At 47.9% G+C, this 15,193-nt stretch overlaps 1 protein-coding gene across 6 annotated transcripts in view; it reads left to right on the forward strand.

Moving 5' to 3' along the window:
* CELF6 (CUGBP Elav-like family member 6) overlaps positions 1-15,193 on the forward strand; it is a 208,737-nt gene that overhangs the window by 145,931 nt on the left and 47,613 nt on the right. For 2 of the 6 annotated variants that reach the window (XM_019499316.2, XM_019499323.2), the window contains exons 4-9: positions 1,917-2,045; positions 3,399-3,478; positions 5,935-6,078; positions 7,958-8,102; positions 10,470-10,619; positions 12,874-12,936. In XM_019499316.2, the coding sequence (XP_019354861.2) occupies positions 1,917-2,045; positions 3,399-3,478; positions 5,935-6,078; positions 7,958-8,102; positions 10,470-10,619; positions 12,874-12,936 (711 nt within the window). The remainder of the gene's footprint in view (positions 1-1,916; positions 2,046-3,398; positions 3,479-5,934; positions 6,079-7,957; positions 8,103-10,469; positions 10,620-12,873; positions 12,937-15,193) is intronic. The other 4 variants (XM_019499321.2, XM_019499322.2, XM_019499319.2 and 1 more) reach the window with 3 other exon arrangements.

Below are 15,193 nucleotides of genomic sequence, written 5' to 3' on the forward strand. Positions count from 1 at the left end.
AAATCTTGGGGTTGGGGGGGAGAAGGGGGAAGGCAGCAGTGGTATGCTAATTTTGACCAGATTTGTTTAGAAAATATTATCCAAAGAAAGTGATGTTGTAGCTGTGATGATTCAGGAAATAGGCAAGAGGCAAGGAGTTTTTTGCTTGATAGCTTTTATTGAACCAACTGCATGGTTGGGGTAGACCTAGACAAGCTTTCGAGTGCAATAATGCATTGCATTTGAAAGCTTGTCTGCCTCTATCCCAACCATGTAGTTGGTCCGATAAAAGATATCACCCACAAAAATCCTTGCCTCTCATCAAAAGGAAGTCATTCTGGCAGAGTCAAAGCAGAATGTTTTCTCATTTTCAGAACATCATGTTTCAGTCTTTCAGTTCAAAATGTATTGTGCTTTGTATCATCAACACTAATTGTTTAAGAAGCTTGAAGGTGATTCCAAACTTTGTAATTGACCCAATGTGAAACATTTTGAAAATTTCACTTTGTGGTAGATTTTTGACATTTTGTTCCAATTCCAAATGAAAACATGATTTAAAAGATCAGAATTTCTTTTGAGATGGGAAAGGCATAATCCTGACTCCTGCCCTGCCCCCCACGCCACCCCACCCCACCTCTGCCCCATCCCAGCCACATGGAGAACAGGGCACAACTGGTCAGATACAATCTTTGCCTGTTGACCACTGCCAGAGATGAAGCATTAGGGATGGAGCCAAATAATGACATTCCAATACCACACCCCAACCCCATTGCCAAAGCTATCCCACTCATATAGAATGGGGAATAATCTGAAATAACCAGAGTGTACAGTGAGGCCATCAGAAAGCAGACCAATACAAGCGATATTTTAATCTTTCTGTTACCAAGCCTTTCCGTCTAACTTGCTCCAAGACTTTGTCCAAAGCCCCAACAGAACTCGCCAACCAGGTAAACACATTGTGTTGACTCTTCCAAGTCCTGCAATATGTCATGTTTCTCTTAAATCCCCAGTTCCTGGAGTCAAGGGATGATGGGAGAGGTCTTGGCTTTCATTAAAAAAAGATTCAGGGTCTTTACCCTTGGTGCTAATGGTCTAGAACCTAGCAAGGGGATCTGAGCAGGCCGTAAAGGTTCTGAAACCAGAAGGTCCATGAGAACCCTTAGTGTATTATGCATTAAAGCTCATTAGTTTTAAGCCAGTCTCTTCATTTTGGGGGGAACTAGCCCCATGGGTTTTGAACATTAAGGCATATTAAAGCAATTTAGGCATGCATCTACACATGGATGGACTAATGTGCATTAAGGCACATTAAATTCAGGTGCGAATAGCTAAGTCGCATTAGCACACGTGCAGATGCGCTAATGCGTATGAATGCAGTGTGTATCCATTGACGTATACCGAGTTAATGTGCATTAGCGCATCTACACATGTACAAATACAACTTAGCTATTTGCATCTATATTTGATACGTGCTTTATGCAAGTATCAAATTTAGGCTCACATAGCCTTAAATTGCCATTTTTAAGGCACATTAGGGGCACACACATGTAGGCATATGCCCTCAATGAGCCTTAAAAATGGTGACTTTAGGCTAAGCCCACTTAAAAGAGGCACATTTAGACATGCCCTGGGAGTCTGCAATGATGTTTCATGGGCATGGGATAATGGATGGGCTGCAGGTTCCCAAGGATTAGAAACCAGCCAGCCATCCACATGGATGGATCACATCAAAATGGGATGAAAGAGATTTTATGAGGCAGTAGTCATAGAGATGCTGTATGTAGCCTCTGGCCGTGGTCCTTAAGGTCCATGTGATACAGTTCTCCAGAACAGGTGCATGTTTGCAATGCTCACAGGCTGCCCCTTGTCCAGTAGCCTCACCAGCACACCTTCTGCACACTTGGTCCACTTGCTAATGGAGTGTGGCTTGCTTTTAGAAGACAGGAAGCTCTTCGTGGGAATGCTGGGGAAGCAGCAGAGTGAAGACGATGTCCGGCGGCTGTTTGAGCCCTTTGGACAGATCGAGGAATGCACCATCCTCAGAGGGCCTGATGGAGCCAGCAAAGGTGGGAGACAGATCCAGCACTATCTGAGCACTGGTTGGAGGTTGTTGGGAGTCATCTTATCAAGCATAAATGTGACATGGCTTGGGCCAGAACTCCAGGCTCCGTGAATATTGGTGTTTGTGGAAAAAGAGAGCAGCACATGTGTTCACAGCAGGAGGACTGTATTTTCTATGGGGTGGGATACAGCTGTATGAGAGGTGCTCCAGGCACCCAGATGGATCATAATGGCAGCCTCTGCCCAGGGCACAGGAAGGTGGTCATGGATATGGTCAGGGAGAGCTGGGCAGGGTAATGGCTGATATAGTCCAGCTCCCTGAGCCAGGGGCGGTTGGGGAGCTCTCAGGCAACCATGCCAGACACAGGGGTCAAACTGAGGGCCTAAGGTGGGGTAAAGGGAATGGCTTGGTGGGTTGGTGAGTTCTGAGCAGAGGCCAGAGCATGGAGCAGTGGTGGCAGAGCTGGAGTCCCAGAGGGCAATAGCAGACTGGAGTGGGGCAGAGTGGGTAACTGGCCTGGCACTGGTCCTTGCTGTGTCTCTCAGTGGAAGCAATTGGCTGTCACCTGCCCTTGGAGAAGAGCTCCCTTTGCACCATGGACAGAACCTGCAGGACTGAGCACTTCAGGCCCAAATCAAGCAGTCACAGTACACTCCTGCCGTCCCTGGGGGATAGAGCTTGGATCCACGCAGATGCAGCCGTTGCCATCAAAGACTGGAGCAGGAATCGTGACACACTTGGGCATAGAGTCTATCCCAGGACTCCAGCCCAGTGTATGACTACCTGCCACCACACCCCTGTTTCCTCCAGCCAATGGCTGAAGGTCCACTTCATCCCCTCCAATGTATCCCTAATAGCTCCATGCTCAGGGTACTCCAGGGACCATCCTCTAGACACTGGTCATGGGGGCTAACTACCCAACAGAATGTATGCATGTGTGCTCCACACACACACACACACACACAGACACAGGCTTTGAGAGCACCACTGAAGCCGCATATGCGCCCCCCCACCCCCAACACACACACACGGGCTTTGAGAGCACCACCGAAGCCGTGTGCGCGACACACACACACACACACACACACACACACACACACACACACAGAGGCTTTGAGAGCACCACTGAAGCCTCCATCCAGCTCAGCCTCGTCCTCGTCTTCCTCCTCCATTCCAAAGCCAGCACTGACATCCTCCCTCGCGCCTAAGGATTTCAGAGTTCCTTGCAAGTGTTAAGAGTTACCTGTGCCCTTGTACAGGTGGGGTCACAGGCCTGAGCACATGTTCTCCTCCACAGTGAACTGCTTCTCTTTGTCTGGCTTCCAAGCTGACAACATGCTTTCCTTTTCTTTCCTAGGATGTGCCTTTGTAAAATATGGGAGCCATGCAGAGGCTCAAGCAGCCATCAACAGCCTTCACGGCAGCCAAACTATGCCGGTAAGTGCCAGAGCTAGAGCTGGAGGGGAAAAGCACTTGGGTTTTCCTTCCTTTCCACAAGTGAGATCTGTGGGAGCTGTCCATTGGATCCAGATGAGAGCTCAGCCTGGAGTCCAGTCCAATCCATGGGCCCACTCCAGTGCAAACCCACTGAACTGACAGGTTTCAGACAGGGGTGTCTGAAAGGGGAACTTGCCGTAGTGATTCATGGACTGTTTCTAGTTCATACCTGCTCAGCTGGGCTGCGATTCCATCCCAAAGTCACCTGCTTCTGCCCAGGTCCTGAGGGCAGCCCCTAAGAAGAGGCAGGTTCCACACAGAAGAAGAGGCTGGAACCACACAACAGGTTCTGCAGGAAGAGTCAATTGGGCCAAAAGGCCCGTTGGTCTGAGTCAAGTGACAGGCTGAAGGAACTCCAGGGAACAGAGTTAGAGAGGTCCTGCTTAGTCCCACCTAGCCCAAAGCCCTCTGGCCAGTGCAGGGAATTGCAGGTGAGGTTTCCCTGTGCTGCATTGTTAATGTACTTCAGTCCTGAAAGAAGGAACCTGTTGCTACCCCACTCCTGTGTCCCCCTCACCCGTGTGTGCACTGGCAGCTTGGCCAGCAGCCACCATCTTGAACTGCACCATCTCCTCTCTGCCAGTGCTCCTCAGTCCTGTCTTGCAGCTCTCCCTGATACTGCAGCCTTGGACCTCAATTAAGCAGACTCTTGGAGTGGGACAGGCTGCTTTTCTGATGTAGGAACAGATCTCCCAAGAATTGAAGAGAGAACTGCAGAGGCCTCTACTCTAAGTCAGGATTTGAAACCCAGCCTTGAGTGGGGGCACGTTTAGGTGCAATGCCTCACGTCCCTGAATCCTGGCAGGCAGCTGGGCTGTGACGTTCCCAGGCACACATTTGGCCATTTTGATGTAGCTGACTTGGCTGACCCTGGGTGCTAGCTTTAACATTCAGTTCTCTCTCATCTTTTGCTGTAATTCTAAAGACAGGAAAAAGTTGCTCAGAAACCTGGAAGGTCCCCACAGTCCCGCCATAGCTCCAAGGGCATAACCTTCTTCATCTCACAGTGTTCTTGGCAGGAAACTGCCACAGGGTTGTAGTCTCAGGAGGAGTAGAAATGGGCACTCCCACTGGATGTGCTCTCTTCCTCCCTGCCCAAAGCACAGAGCTTTCTCCTTAATCCAATCACCAGCTAATTTGATCCTCCCTTTAATTGGATCAAAATCTCAAGGATCAAACAATTTGTTGTAAAATAACACAAGGTCCATCCTTTTGTTTTGATCAGTGTTGAGCTCTCCAGGCAGGTGGTAGGGGATAATTCAATCACTAGCTGGAGAAAGTTGCCATTTAATTAACAATGAAGGTCAAAATTCTGAATGAGAGAGAAAGGAAACAGAGTCCAGAGAACAGCCATGATTATAAAAGACGACTATAATTAAACATTGCATTGATCAGCCATTGCTATTGACAACCTGGGCCAAGTTTATCCCTGGGGTGACTCTAGCAAAGTCGGGGTAGAATCACTCTGGAAATGAATTTGCACAAATGTGCGTGAGGCGAGTTCTGAGAAACAACCTGGCGGGTGCAGGATAAACAAAATCAGCTGCTCATATAAATTAAAGTGATTGGAGCCTGCAGTGGAGAAGGAAGAGGACACCTCCCTGCCCTCAGGACTTCCCAGGCCTGGCCTGAGCTAAGGTGACTACATTTTCAAACCAGAATACTCTTCTTGCAATGCATTTTAAAGTCACAAAGTATTCATGCAAAAAAATAAAGGTGCAGGGTTTCTTTCATAAACGTTTGCTTCTGATTCACCATTCCTAATTTTCAGAGGAGAGGATTCTTTCCAATAAGAATCTGAACAAGCGCATCATGAAACACTGGGTTACTATAAGTCGCCTTCACTCCAAGCAAGACAGCAGTACAGATAGTATCAGCGTTCATTTGACTTGTCTTCATTTTAGACGCTGTTCATCACACTGACTGCTCATTCTGCTGGCCTGTTTGTTCCTTTTTATTCTGCTCAGTGCAATGCATCACGAACAAATAGTTTCTAGATATTAAAATAACCCCTGTACATGTTGATTGAGGCATTGAAATTCTGGGATGTTTCAGGTGTCCTGAAATAAATTCCTAGGACATCATATACAAAGCAAGAGAGAAAGAAAGAACAAATAAATGAACGAGCCAGGTTGAGAAAACAGATGGTTTAAATTAGCATAATTCTATTGACTTCAGTGCAGCTATGCTGATTTACACCAGCTGAGGAACTCTCTCTACCCAACACAGAAGAAGAAGTTCAGATCTAACAAATAGTTAATAAAACAACCTAGTATGGAGTAGATGTATGACAGTTACCATTAGATGTGTTGTGTTAATCACTAACAGTTATAGGCCCCTGCAAACCAGTGCTCATGGGCACAAAGTGATGCCACTGTTCTTTCTCTTTTTCCTAGGGTGCCTCCTCCAGTCTGGTGGTGAAGTTTGCAGACACAGACAAGGAGAGGACCTTAAGACGGATGCATCAGATGGCAGGACAGCTGGGGATCTTCAACCCAATGACTATCCAGTTTGGAGCCTATGGGGCATACACGCAAGCGGTAGGAGATGCTGCTTAATCAGATGGAGAATGAAATGTCCACTGGAGATGTGGAGTCATCTTGTGTGGTTGCCCTTCTCAGAATGAATGGGGATCCGTTCATATAGATTGCACTTACCCTAACTTGAGGATGCCCACAGTAAATTCTTAGTGATAGAGTGGCCTGATGTCAGTGAAAACCCACGTTATTAAGCAATAAGGTTCAGTGCCCCCTGCACATGTCAGCTGGCTTCCCCACCCTTTTGGAAAACATATGACACAAAACAGTGCTGGCATTCACCACCTTCAGCCATGATCAACACTTGCTGCCCACTAGAAAACAGTGGCAGGCCAGCAAGAGAAACACCCACTTCCTACAAGCTCATGGTGCTAGAAGCTGAAAAACTTGATTAATGGCTTTTCACGTAGGAATTTTCTCTGGATTTTTTTTGTGGCTGCTGTCTTAAGCGGCATGTATAGGCATAAATAGCAGGCGTGGATAATCAAATCCCAAATGTCCCCTCCACCCCCGACATTTAAGTCATGTCAAGACTGTATTGAAATACCGATCAATCAAAGTCACCATATTCTCATTCAAGGCCAAAACAAAGCCCGCACTCAAACCCACTGAGCTATTGCTATTGAAATGCGCTTGCTATTGAAACCATCCTACAATTCAGCAGTGCCTTAAAGCTATAGGGATACTCCAAAACTGCTATACGTTTTGGGTCAATTTGGCACCGTGGTTCTGCAGGTCTTTACTCGTGAGAAACCAAGCGTGGAATAGCAGGGCAGATAGAAGAATTCATAAACACCTGCCCAAACAGTGCTTGGTGTCACAGCCTCTCTCACAATGTTTAATTGTATCTACTCAGTAAATGAGAACCTGGTACAAAGTGTTGAACTCACATAGAGCAGAGCACAATAGGATGATATTTGATGTAGCACCTTTCATTCTGAAATGCTAGATTAGGCTCTGTGCAGCAGACACTCTGGGTGAACTCGCTAGCCTTTTTTTAATATAAGAGGTCAGACTCAATGATCACAATGCTCTGTTCAGGCCTTAAGATCTATGAATGTTATGCTTTCCAAAGTAACAAGCTTGATAATAGCAGTGCATTGCCTGCAAGTAAGCACTTTACAATAGGACACACGATGCCTGAGATCTGTTTGACCCAGGGACGGAGTGCTGGCAGTGGCACTTTTCCAAATGAGCAATTTGTCTGGATACGTCTGGCTGGAAAGCCACCAGAGACAGCCAGAAAATGGGACCTCAGTGTCACCTCTTATCTGAAGGTTCTGCATCTCTAGCAAGGCAGCAGCAGACTCTCTCTCTTCCCAGTACTGCAGGTTAGTGTGAATATTTGGTATAAGCCCAAGTCCTGCTGTGGCAGCTTAATCCACTTCTTGCTGGCCCAGAGACAAGAGCGCTGCCAATAGAGCCATACAGGCTGAAAGGAAAACACCTGCCTTGCTCAGTCCCACCCGGACAATATTTTCTTGAACATCATTAGGCTGCTCAAAAACAAGCCAGGAAACAAACAGACCCAGATCCAAAGCCCACCCACTGTCTCCTTGAGGTTTACAACCAGAGCTAGGATCCACACGGCATGGAAAACACCCCTTCTCTCTTTAATGAATCTATCCAAAGGGCATCAATAGCTCAGGCCCCTCTCTGCTGTACCCAAGACACTGCTGTAGCCAGCAGCAATGAAGACAGCTACACAGGAATCACTAACGGTTCATAGGCCCAAATGAGAGAAGCTAATTGACTCTTCCCCCTTTCTCCCCTCCCTTTCTCTCTCATTTCCTTTGCCCATCCATCTCTCTCTCTCTCTCTCTTTCTTTCTCTCACTCACTCACTTCCACTCCCTCCCTCTTTCCTTCTTTCTTTCCTTAAGATAATGCAGCAGCAGGCAGCCCTGATGGCTGCAGCACAAGGGACCTGTCTGAACCCCATGGCAGCCATCGCCGCCGCCCAGATGCAGCAGATGGCAGCCTTCAATGTCAGCGGGCTGGTGGCTGCGCCTATGACCCCCTCATCAGGTACTTGTCACCCAGTGCTGCATGAGTGCCCAGAGGCACATTGGGAGTATGGAAGATGTAGAGGCCTGAGAATGGTCAGTGATACTGCTTTTCATGTATAGGCACCTGTCCCCTATACATGAACTGGGGACTGGGACAGTAACAACCATGAGTCTTTCTTATCTGCCGGCTGTGCCTTTATAAAGTGAAGTGGGAATCTGAGGCCAGTTCCTTAAGGACAGGTGGCCATATCTGGTAAGCACCCCTACCAGGCACTGGTTGGCAGTTGCATTGGGCATCAATACATAGAATGGGCAGGGAGGATTGAAGCCCCATAGATGACCCCACAAGAGGAGAGAGCAGCAGCCCTGACAGAGGGCAATGTGGGTAGGAAGCTCTCTTGGTACCAGTCATAGCACCTCCATCCTGTGTCTGTCTCACCTCCAGGGCTGCCAGCCTGGCCCAACAGGGAACTTAGCTAAAACATGGAGATCCAAAGAGTAAAAGGCATGGAAAGAGGAGCTTTTTGGAACATGTGTTTCCACATGCAAGAAGGGTGACCAGGGTACCCACCACTGTCTTGGTTGCTTCCACCCTATGTCTGCATGCATGGTGTCCTGCTCAGTGAGAAGACAGACATTCAGCTGGGCCAGCCCCACTCAGCAGGTGCTGTGCAGATAAGATCTCACATCAGATGTAGAACTAGTGGTATTAGAATGGATGGGAAGCGGAAGAAGGGAGCTAGGCCTGGCCTCTTCTATTTTGTGCATCAGAGGCCCATAAGTTTCTAACAGACACCACCCCCGGTGCAAAACTGCCTGCTGGGAAGAACATCTATTTCTCTTGATGCTCTGCTCAGCTCAGAAGACACAGGTGAGGAAAAAGGGCATTAGCGTCCTACATAAGGGCAGAAAGGTGTACCAAAGACTGGAGGGTATCCGACAATTGGAGTTTTCATTGCTTTAGGTCAGGGGTGTCCAAACTTTATGCATGTGGGGCCGGATCATAAACTTTTTATCACCCAGTGGGCTGGCAGCAGCAGGCGCTTGCGCAGCCTGTCCAGTCCGGCCGCGGCCTGGGGGGGCAGGGGTCAAGGGGCATTGCCTGACTCTGCCGTGTCCTCCCTGCCACCTGGGCGGCCTTGAGGATGCTTCCATACCTGCGCACCTTGGCTCAGCAGCCAGGGGGACATGCGGAGACCCTACAGGGGGGGTGCAGGATGTGCAGGGACACCCCCCTGTTTCCTCTCCCCCGGGGCAGCCCGAGCCCGACCGGCAGGGCTCCCTCCCTCCACAGGGCCTGTGACTCACCACCCTCAGCGCAATGTCTGCGGGTGCAGGGGGGATGCGGAGAGGCGGGAGTGGTTCCACCTTCCTGCCACAACAGCCACAGCAGCAGCGGCAGCAGCATCTCCCGTCGGCCCGGCTGCAGCATCCCTCTGCGCCAGCATCTGCACCCACCCACCCGCTGCACCGTGACCTGCTGCGGCCCACGCGGCCAGCGGGACCAGCATGCAAATGAGGAGGGGAGGGGTGGGGCTAGGACGGGACACAGTGAAATGAAGGGGGAGGGGAGGAGCCGCACCGCGTTGGCAACGTCAAGCTGACGTGGTGCATGTAGGAACCTTATTCCTTCCCCAGCCCTTCAGCAGCCATTAGGAAGATGCTGAGGGCCTGGGGGAGGGACAAGGGGTGGGAACGAAAGTAAACAGTGTTTACTTTCGTTTCCCATCACAGCACCGCGGGCCACAGAAAATGGCTTGGTGGGCCACATGGCGGCCCGCAGGCCATATGTTGGACAAGCCTGCTTTAGGTCCTCATTGCTGTCAATCTCTGAGGGTACTGCAGACTATGGGCCTGGCCAAGAAGGACAATCCTGGGAAGAGTCTGACTTTCCAGCACCTTCTGTAGAACCTGTGACCAATAGCTTGGATGTTAATCCGAGGGCATGTTATACAGGTAGCTCCCAGCCAGCCCTTTAGTGGACATACCTTGACACATTAGTTCCCTAAGGCTGCCTGTACCTTTAGTTGGGTTGGTGTTTGGAGCAGGCAGCATCATCTAGCCTGTCTTCCCTCTGTGTGCCCCCTGCATGGCCACATCCTGCTGGCTCCAGCTAGCTGATAGCATCACAATTTCAGCACTGAGGCTCATGGTTACCTCAAAGCACCACAAGGGTCTGGTTGGTGCAAATGGTTGGTCTGGCATCTGTAATGAGCCCTCCACAAGCCTCTTCATCCAAAGCAACCCACCAGTCAAAATCCCTCTGCTTGACTTCAGCGTTGATTCTCAAGTCCTTCTTGTAGGCCACCAATCTCTACCCTGAGGCACACCCAGAGCTAAAGTTGTCACTCTTTCTCTCCTGCTACCCTGTCTCCTTGGGGCATAGGTACAAGCACACCTCCAGGGATCAGCACTGCACCGGTCCCCAGCATAGCCACGCCCATTGGAGTGAATGGGTTCAGCCCCCTCCCACCACAGACCAATGGGCAGCCAGCATCAGAGACCATTTACACCAATGGAATCCATCCGTACCCAGGTAGGTGATGGGGGGGGCAGGCGAGACCTTGGAGGAGGAAGCTTGGGAGTATCCTGCTGTTTTGAGTGTCTGGGGAGTGGCTGCGGGAGGTGAGGTGAAATGGGTGGTGGGGAGGATTTGACCCTAGGCCAGTGATTCTCCACCACAGTCTGGCTACCCCATGCGGTGTGTTAAGATCCTTTCAGGGGTGCTGCAGGGTGCCACGCAATGTTAGCATTGTTAGGTGTGTTAATGGATTTGCAAGATAAATCCAGAGATTTTAAATAGGAATCCAGGGTGTTAAAAGCATTCTGTCCTGTTGCAGTATTTCTGAGTTGTTTGCAACACAAGAATTGCTCTATTATTTTTCTGTAGATAAAAATCAAGTGAAAACTAAGAGCTGATATTTTCCAAGAGGCAGCTAGAGTCTACGAAGGGGTGCCTTGAGTCTTAAAAGGTTTTTAGAACCACTGCCATAGACAAAAGTTGGAGGCCAGGAGCCTCTGTGCAGGAGTGCATAAGAAGAGGTGGAGTATCCCCTCACCTCTGTGCCTTCTGCATAGGAGCTGGCCACATTTGCAACCTTTGTAATTCACTTAGCACATGGGCACACAGAGAGACAGGACTGCCTGCAGCTCCTCTGTAGAGCAAAGCACCTTCATGCCATTCTGTCTACAGGATAGTGAGCACACAGTGTGGTCATAAAAGAGCCAAGAGTAACTCGCAAGTGAGTGTGCAGGAGGTTGGGGCAATATGGAGCCTTTCACTCCTCAATGTGGCTTTAAATCAGGCAATCAGTTAGTTGTAGGGATGATGCGGGCAATTGGTGACAGGATACAGTCCCTTTAATCTCTAGCTTACCCCTTCCTAGCTTCACTGGGTCTGTGAGAGCCAAAGTTTGTACCCATCAGACTTCTGACATACTAATTCACATGAAACAGTCCTATGAGGACTTCACTGTTGTGCAGGAGAGTGCTAGAGTGTGTGGTTATAGCCAAGCCCATGTCCAGACCCACAGGTTTTTGTTGGTTGCATTGGTTGTGTTCTGTCCCTGGTCACTATAAAAAGCAGTTGTCCTGCTAGTGTTTGCCAATAGAGCCAGTCAGGAATTTTTCAGTGAAAGGTTTGTTTTTTTCTCCTGCCACTGCAAAAGCAAGAGAAAAATTTCTTATGAAAGAGCAGCTTTCACTGCATTTAAAACAGCATTTTACAATACTTTGAAAGTGTTAGAATGTCCCACGTCAGCATTTTGGAAGGAAATGCTGTTTTTTCTGCTTGAAGCATTTTTTCTCATTTAGAAATTTCATTCCAGTTCACCTTCAAAATATGAAAGAAAAAGGTTCAAGTGAAATATTTTGAAATTATACAAAATGTTTTGATTGCCCCAAGTCAATTATGGGGGGAAGGCGGCATTGTGTATTTGTGTATATGATGTACCAGGGGTTCAAACATATGGCCCATGGGCTGGATCCAGCCTGTGGAGCTGTTTAACCCAGCCCTTGGGGGTCCCAGAAGGAGGGCAATAAGGGGGGGGCAGTAGAAGCAAGGCCTACTGCTGAATTCCCCACAGTGAAGCCCCCCATGGGCCCATGTGTCAGCCATGGGGAGGGAGAGAGGGGCAAGCAACAGCTGTCTTAACCCCCACATTACTGTTTGCCCCACAATCGTTGTGATTGCCACAGATCTGGCCTGAGGGACACCAGTGAACTTGATACCCCTGCAGTCTAGAACTGTATATTTCAAAATAGTGACCTTTTCTCCTAATTCGGAACCAGAACATATTTTAAAATCTTGAACATTTTCTTGGGATGGAAAATGCGTGTCCAATTAGGCTATGTTCTGCCATACTTCTCAGGACAAGAGCTTCAAGCTACTGCCCTGGCTGACACAAACCTGGCTGCTTTCCTATTAAAACTTATTTCCCTTAGAAGGGCCCAGAACCTAGGGGCACAAAGGCCCCTGAACTCGTATTGAAGGGGCTGGGAGGGAGAACTGTTGACATCTCCCAGAATGAAGCCTAACTGTTCTGGAGGCCGCATCAGGTGGGCCCCAGATTCTGAATAATTAGTGATTAGGTTTGCCCCTGTTACAGTGTATCCCAGCACAAATTGCTTTGTTAAACTACGATAGGAAGCAGGGGACAAAAAAGCCAATAGGAACTTGGTTCGCTGTATCTCTGAGTGATTCCTTCTGGCTGCTCCTGCTGTGCAAGCTGTTTCACCTCTGGTTTATCTTGCTTACTCTTTCTTCCTTCTCCTTTCTTTTCTCTTTCCAGCTCAAAGTCCCACTGTGGCAGATCCCCTCCAACAAGCCTACGCAGGCATGCAGCACTATGCAGGTCTCAAACTTTGCTTTGCAATTCTCCCTCTGTCTCTTGCTTTCCCTCTGTCTGTTCTTGGTTGGTTGTCATTGTTCTGTGGCTTTTAAAGGAACATGGCAGGAATGGTGTGGGAAGCAGGGGCTGCTGGATGGGGGCAGTTCGCAAGACACACACATCTTGGCGAATGTTGCTTCTTATATGGAGTGAAATCATCATGAAATGTGATGGCCTCCTTTGCTGTGTGCCTGGTCATGTTGGGACAGTTTCTTCACAGATGCACACTCCTCCAAACACAAATTATAAGGACCAATGAGAGAAAGACCGGGTGAGCAGGTTCTCTGGCCTCTTTTCTGCAGAGCTCAACACTTCTTCAGCTTTGAAAGAAGGCTCAGGAAAAGGGGGAAAGTCTTGCAAAGAACATAGAAGAGATGATCATAGAAGGGACCTAGACCTTCCTGCTTATTCCTAAAAGAGCTCCAACCCCAGCGACTGGGCTAGGAAATAACTCAGAGCCAGGAGTGCTCATTTCCATGGCTATACCCCGGGACGCTGGCTAATTTAAGTGACTGGTCGGATGAAAGTGTGATGAGTTTTAATGCAAATAAGCTTGAGATAATTCAGTGGAGAAAGGATAGCTTGCAGCATAGATATACATTAGGGAAAGCTAGCAAGGAAGCAGCCACAGAGCGTGAGAGAGATTTGGGGTAATGGTGGAGAACAAGCTCAGTATAAGTTCCTATTGCAAGTCAGTTGGGTTGAAGGTCAGGTCAGTACATTTCTCCGAGGAGAGTCTGCCAAGAGAGCACTTGGAAGGAAAAAAGAGGTGCCAATTAGCGCGTAGAGGAGTTGGGTCTTGTTTGTTCTTATTTGTGCTTTTTTTGTCCCTTACAGTATTTTTCCCCAGCTTTTACCGGTTTACATGTTTGGTACTAGCAGGAAATTAAAAAAAAAAAAAGTAATCCATAATTGTTTGTTCAAAATATGGTCATTGGGTGAGGGAAGAGCCAACAGAGACAAAAATATAATCATAGTGGAGGATCATGAGGAGCCCTGATTATATCAATTTAATTAGGAATGGTCAAAAATGTTCCATCAAAAACTGCTTTTTAACAGGAAATGAGTTCTTTTAACCAAAGGAAAATTTTAATTAAAAAACCCACTGGTTTTTGGCCCCAAAAAACCCAATTCTTTTTTCATAGAAAAACAAAATGCCTAAAAAACAAAATATTTCCATATGGAAAAGTGCCTTGGGGGAGCTGTGCGTTGTTTGGGTGCTTTGGGTCTGTATTTTCTATGGGCCAAACTATTCAGTCAGAATTCATATCCCGTGATGCACTGTGAGTAATTATTCCCATGATGCATGCTTTCTCTCACCAAAAAGCAAGGGCATGTTGGACTTCAGTCTGACCAGAAAATTTGGCCGATAAGGGGCTGGAAGTGTGTGATATCTGAACTTCAGCACCCATGTGGAACCTTAACAGCATTTCCAAAATGTCATGTTTCGGTTCATGACTGAAATGCTTCAAGGTATGTTTTTCAGCTAAAATATTTCAGTTCGTTGCCAAAAATTTCCTGCAGAGAATTCACAGTTTTCAAACAGTTCTAAACATATTAGTTCCTTTTTAAGCACCATCAGACACTGCTAGACTCATATATATTGTAATAGGTTGGCAGAGTTTGTCTGAAAATCCTCACCCTCTTAGCAGGCAATGAGATGGTGAGGGAAGGCTGAACTGAGTTCCTGTTAGTTTCAGTAGTGGAAATACAGTGGCACCTATAGGCTGATATTGAAGTACTAGCATACTCAGATGCATAGCAAGAGAGGGCCCCTGTCTCAAAGAGCGGTAAGTCTAGACAAGACAACAAAGAAACTTTAACCTCTCCATTTTATAGATGGGAACCAGGTCCCAAAGAGATCATGTGACTTCGTCAAGGCCAAAGAGAGAATCTGTGACAGAGTGGCAAATAGGACCAGATTGCCCAAATCCCAGTTCATATGACCATTCTTCCTTTCTTCATGGTTCTGCTGATTCATTGGTGTAACTGGCTTATTACCCTACCCAACTATAAAAAAGTGGGAGCAGTCTCTCTAGTGAGAGAGGACCTAGAGTATTGGCTGAAAATTGCTTAGAGAGGAGCCCCAGGAAGCAGCCAAGCTTGGTAAGAAGCCCTAGGCTGGTTTTTCTGTTGTTTCATTTGGAATTCCTTTTGTGACTAAAACCACATCCTGGGAGGAGGTTAAGTTCTGAGCCAATAAACTGCATGTCTTATGTGG

The sequence above is a fragment of the Alligator mississippiensis genome, chromosome 11, assembly GCF_030867095.1.
Source record: "Alligator mississippiensis isolate rAllMis1 chromosome 11, rAllMis1, whole genome shotgun sequence".
Taxonomy (NCBI): Eukaryota; Metazoa; Chordata; order Crocodylia; family Alligatoridae; genus Alligator; species Alligator mississippiensis.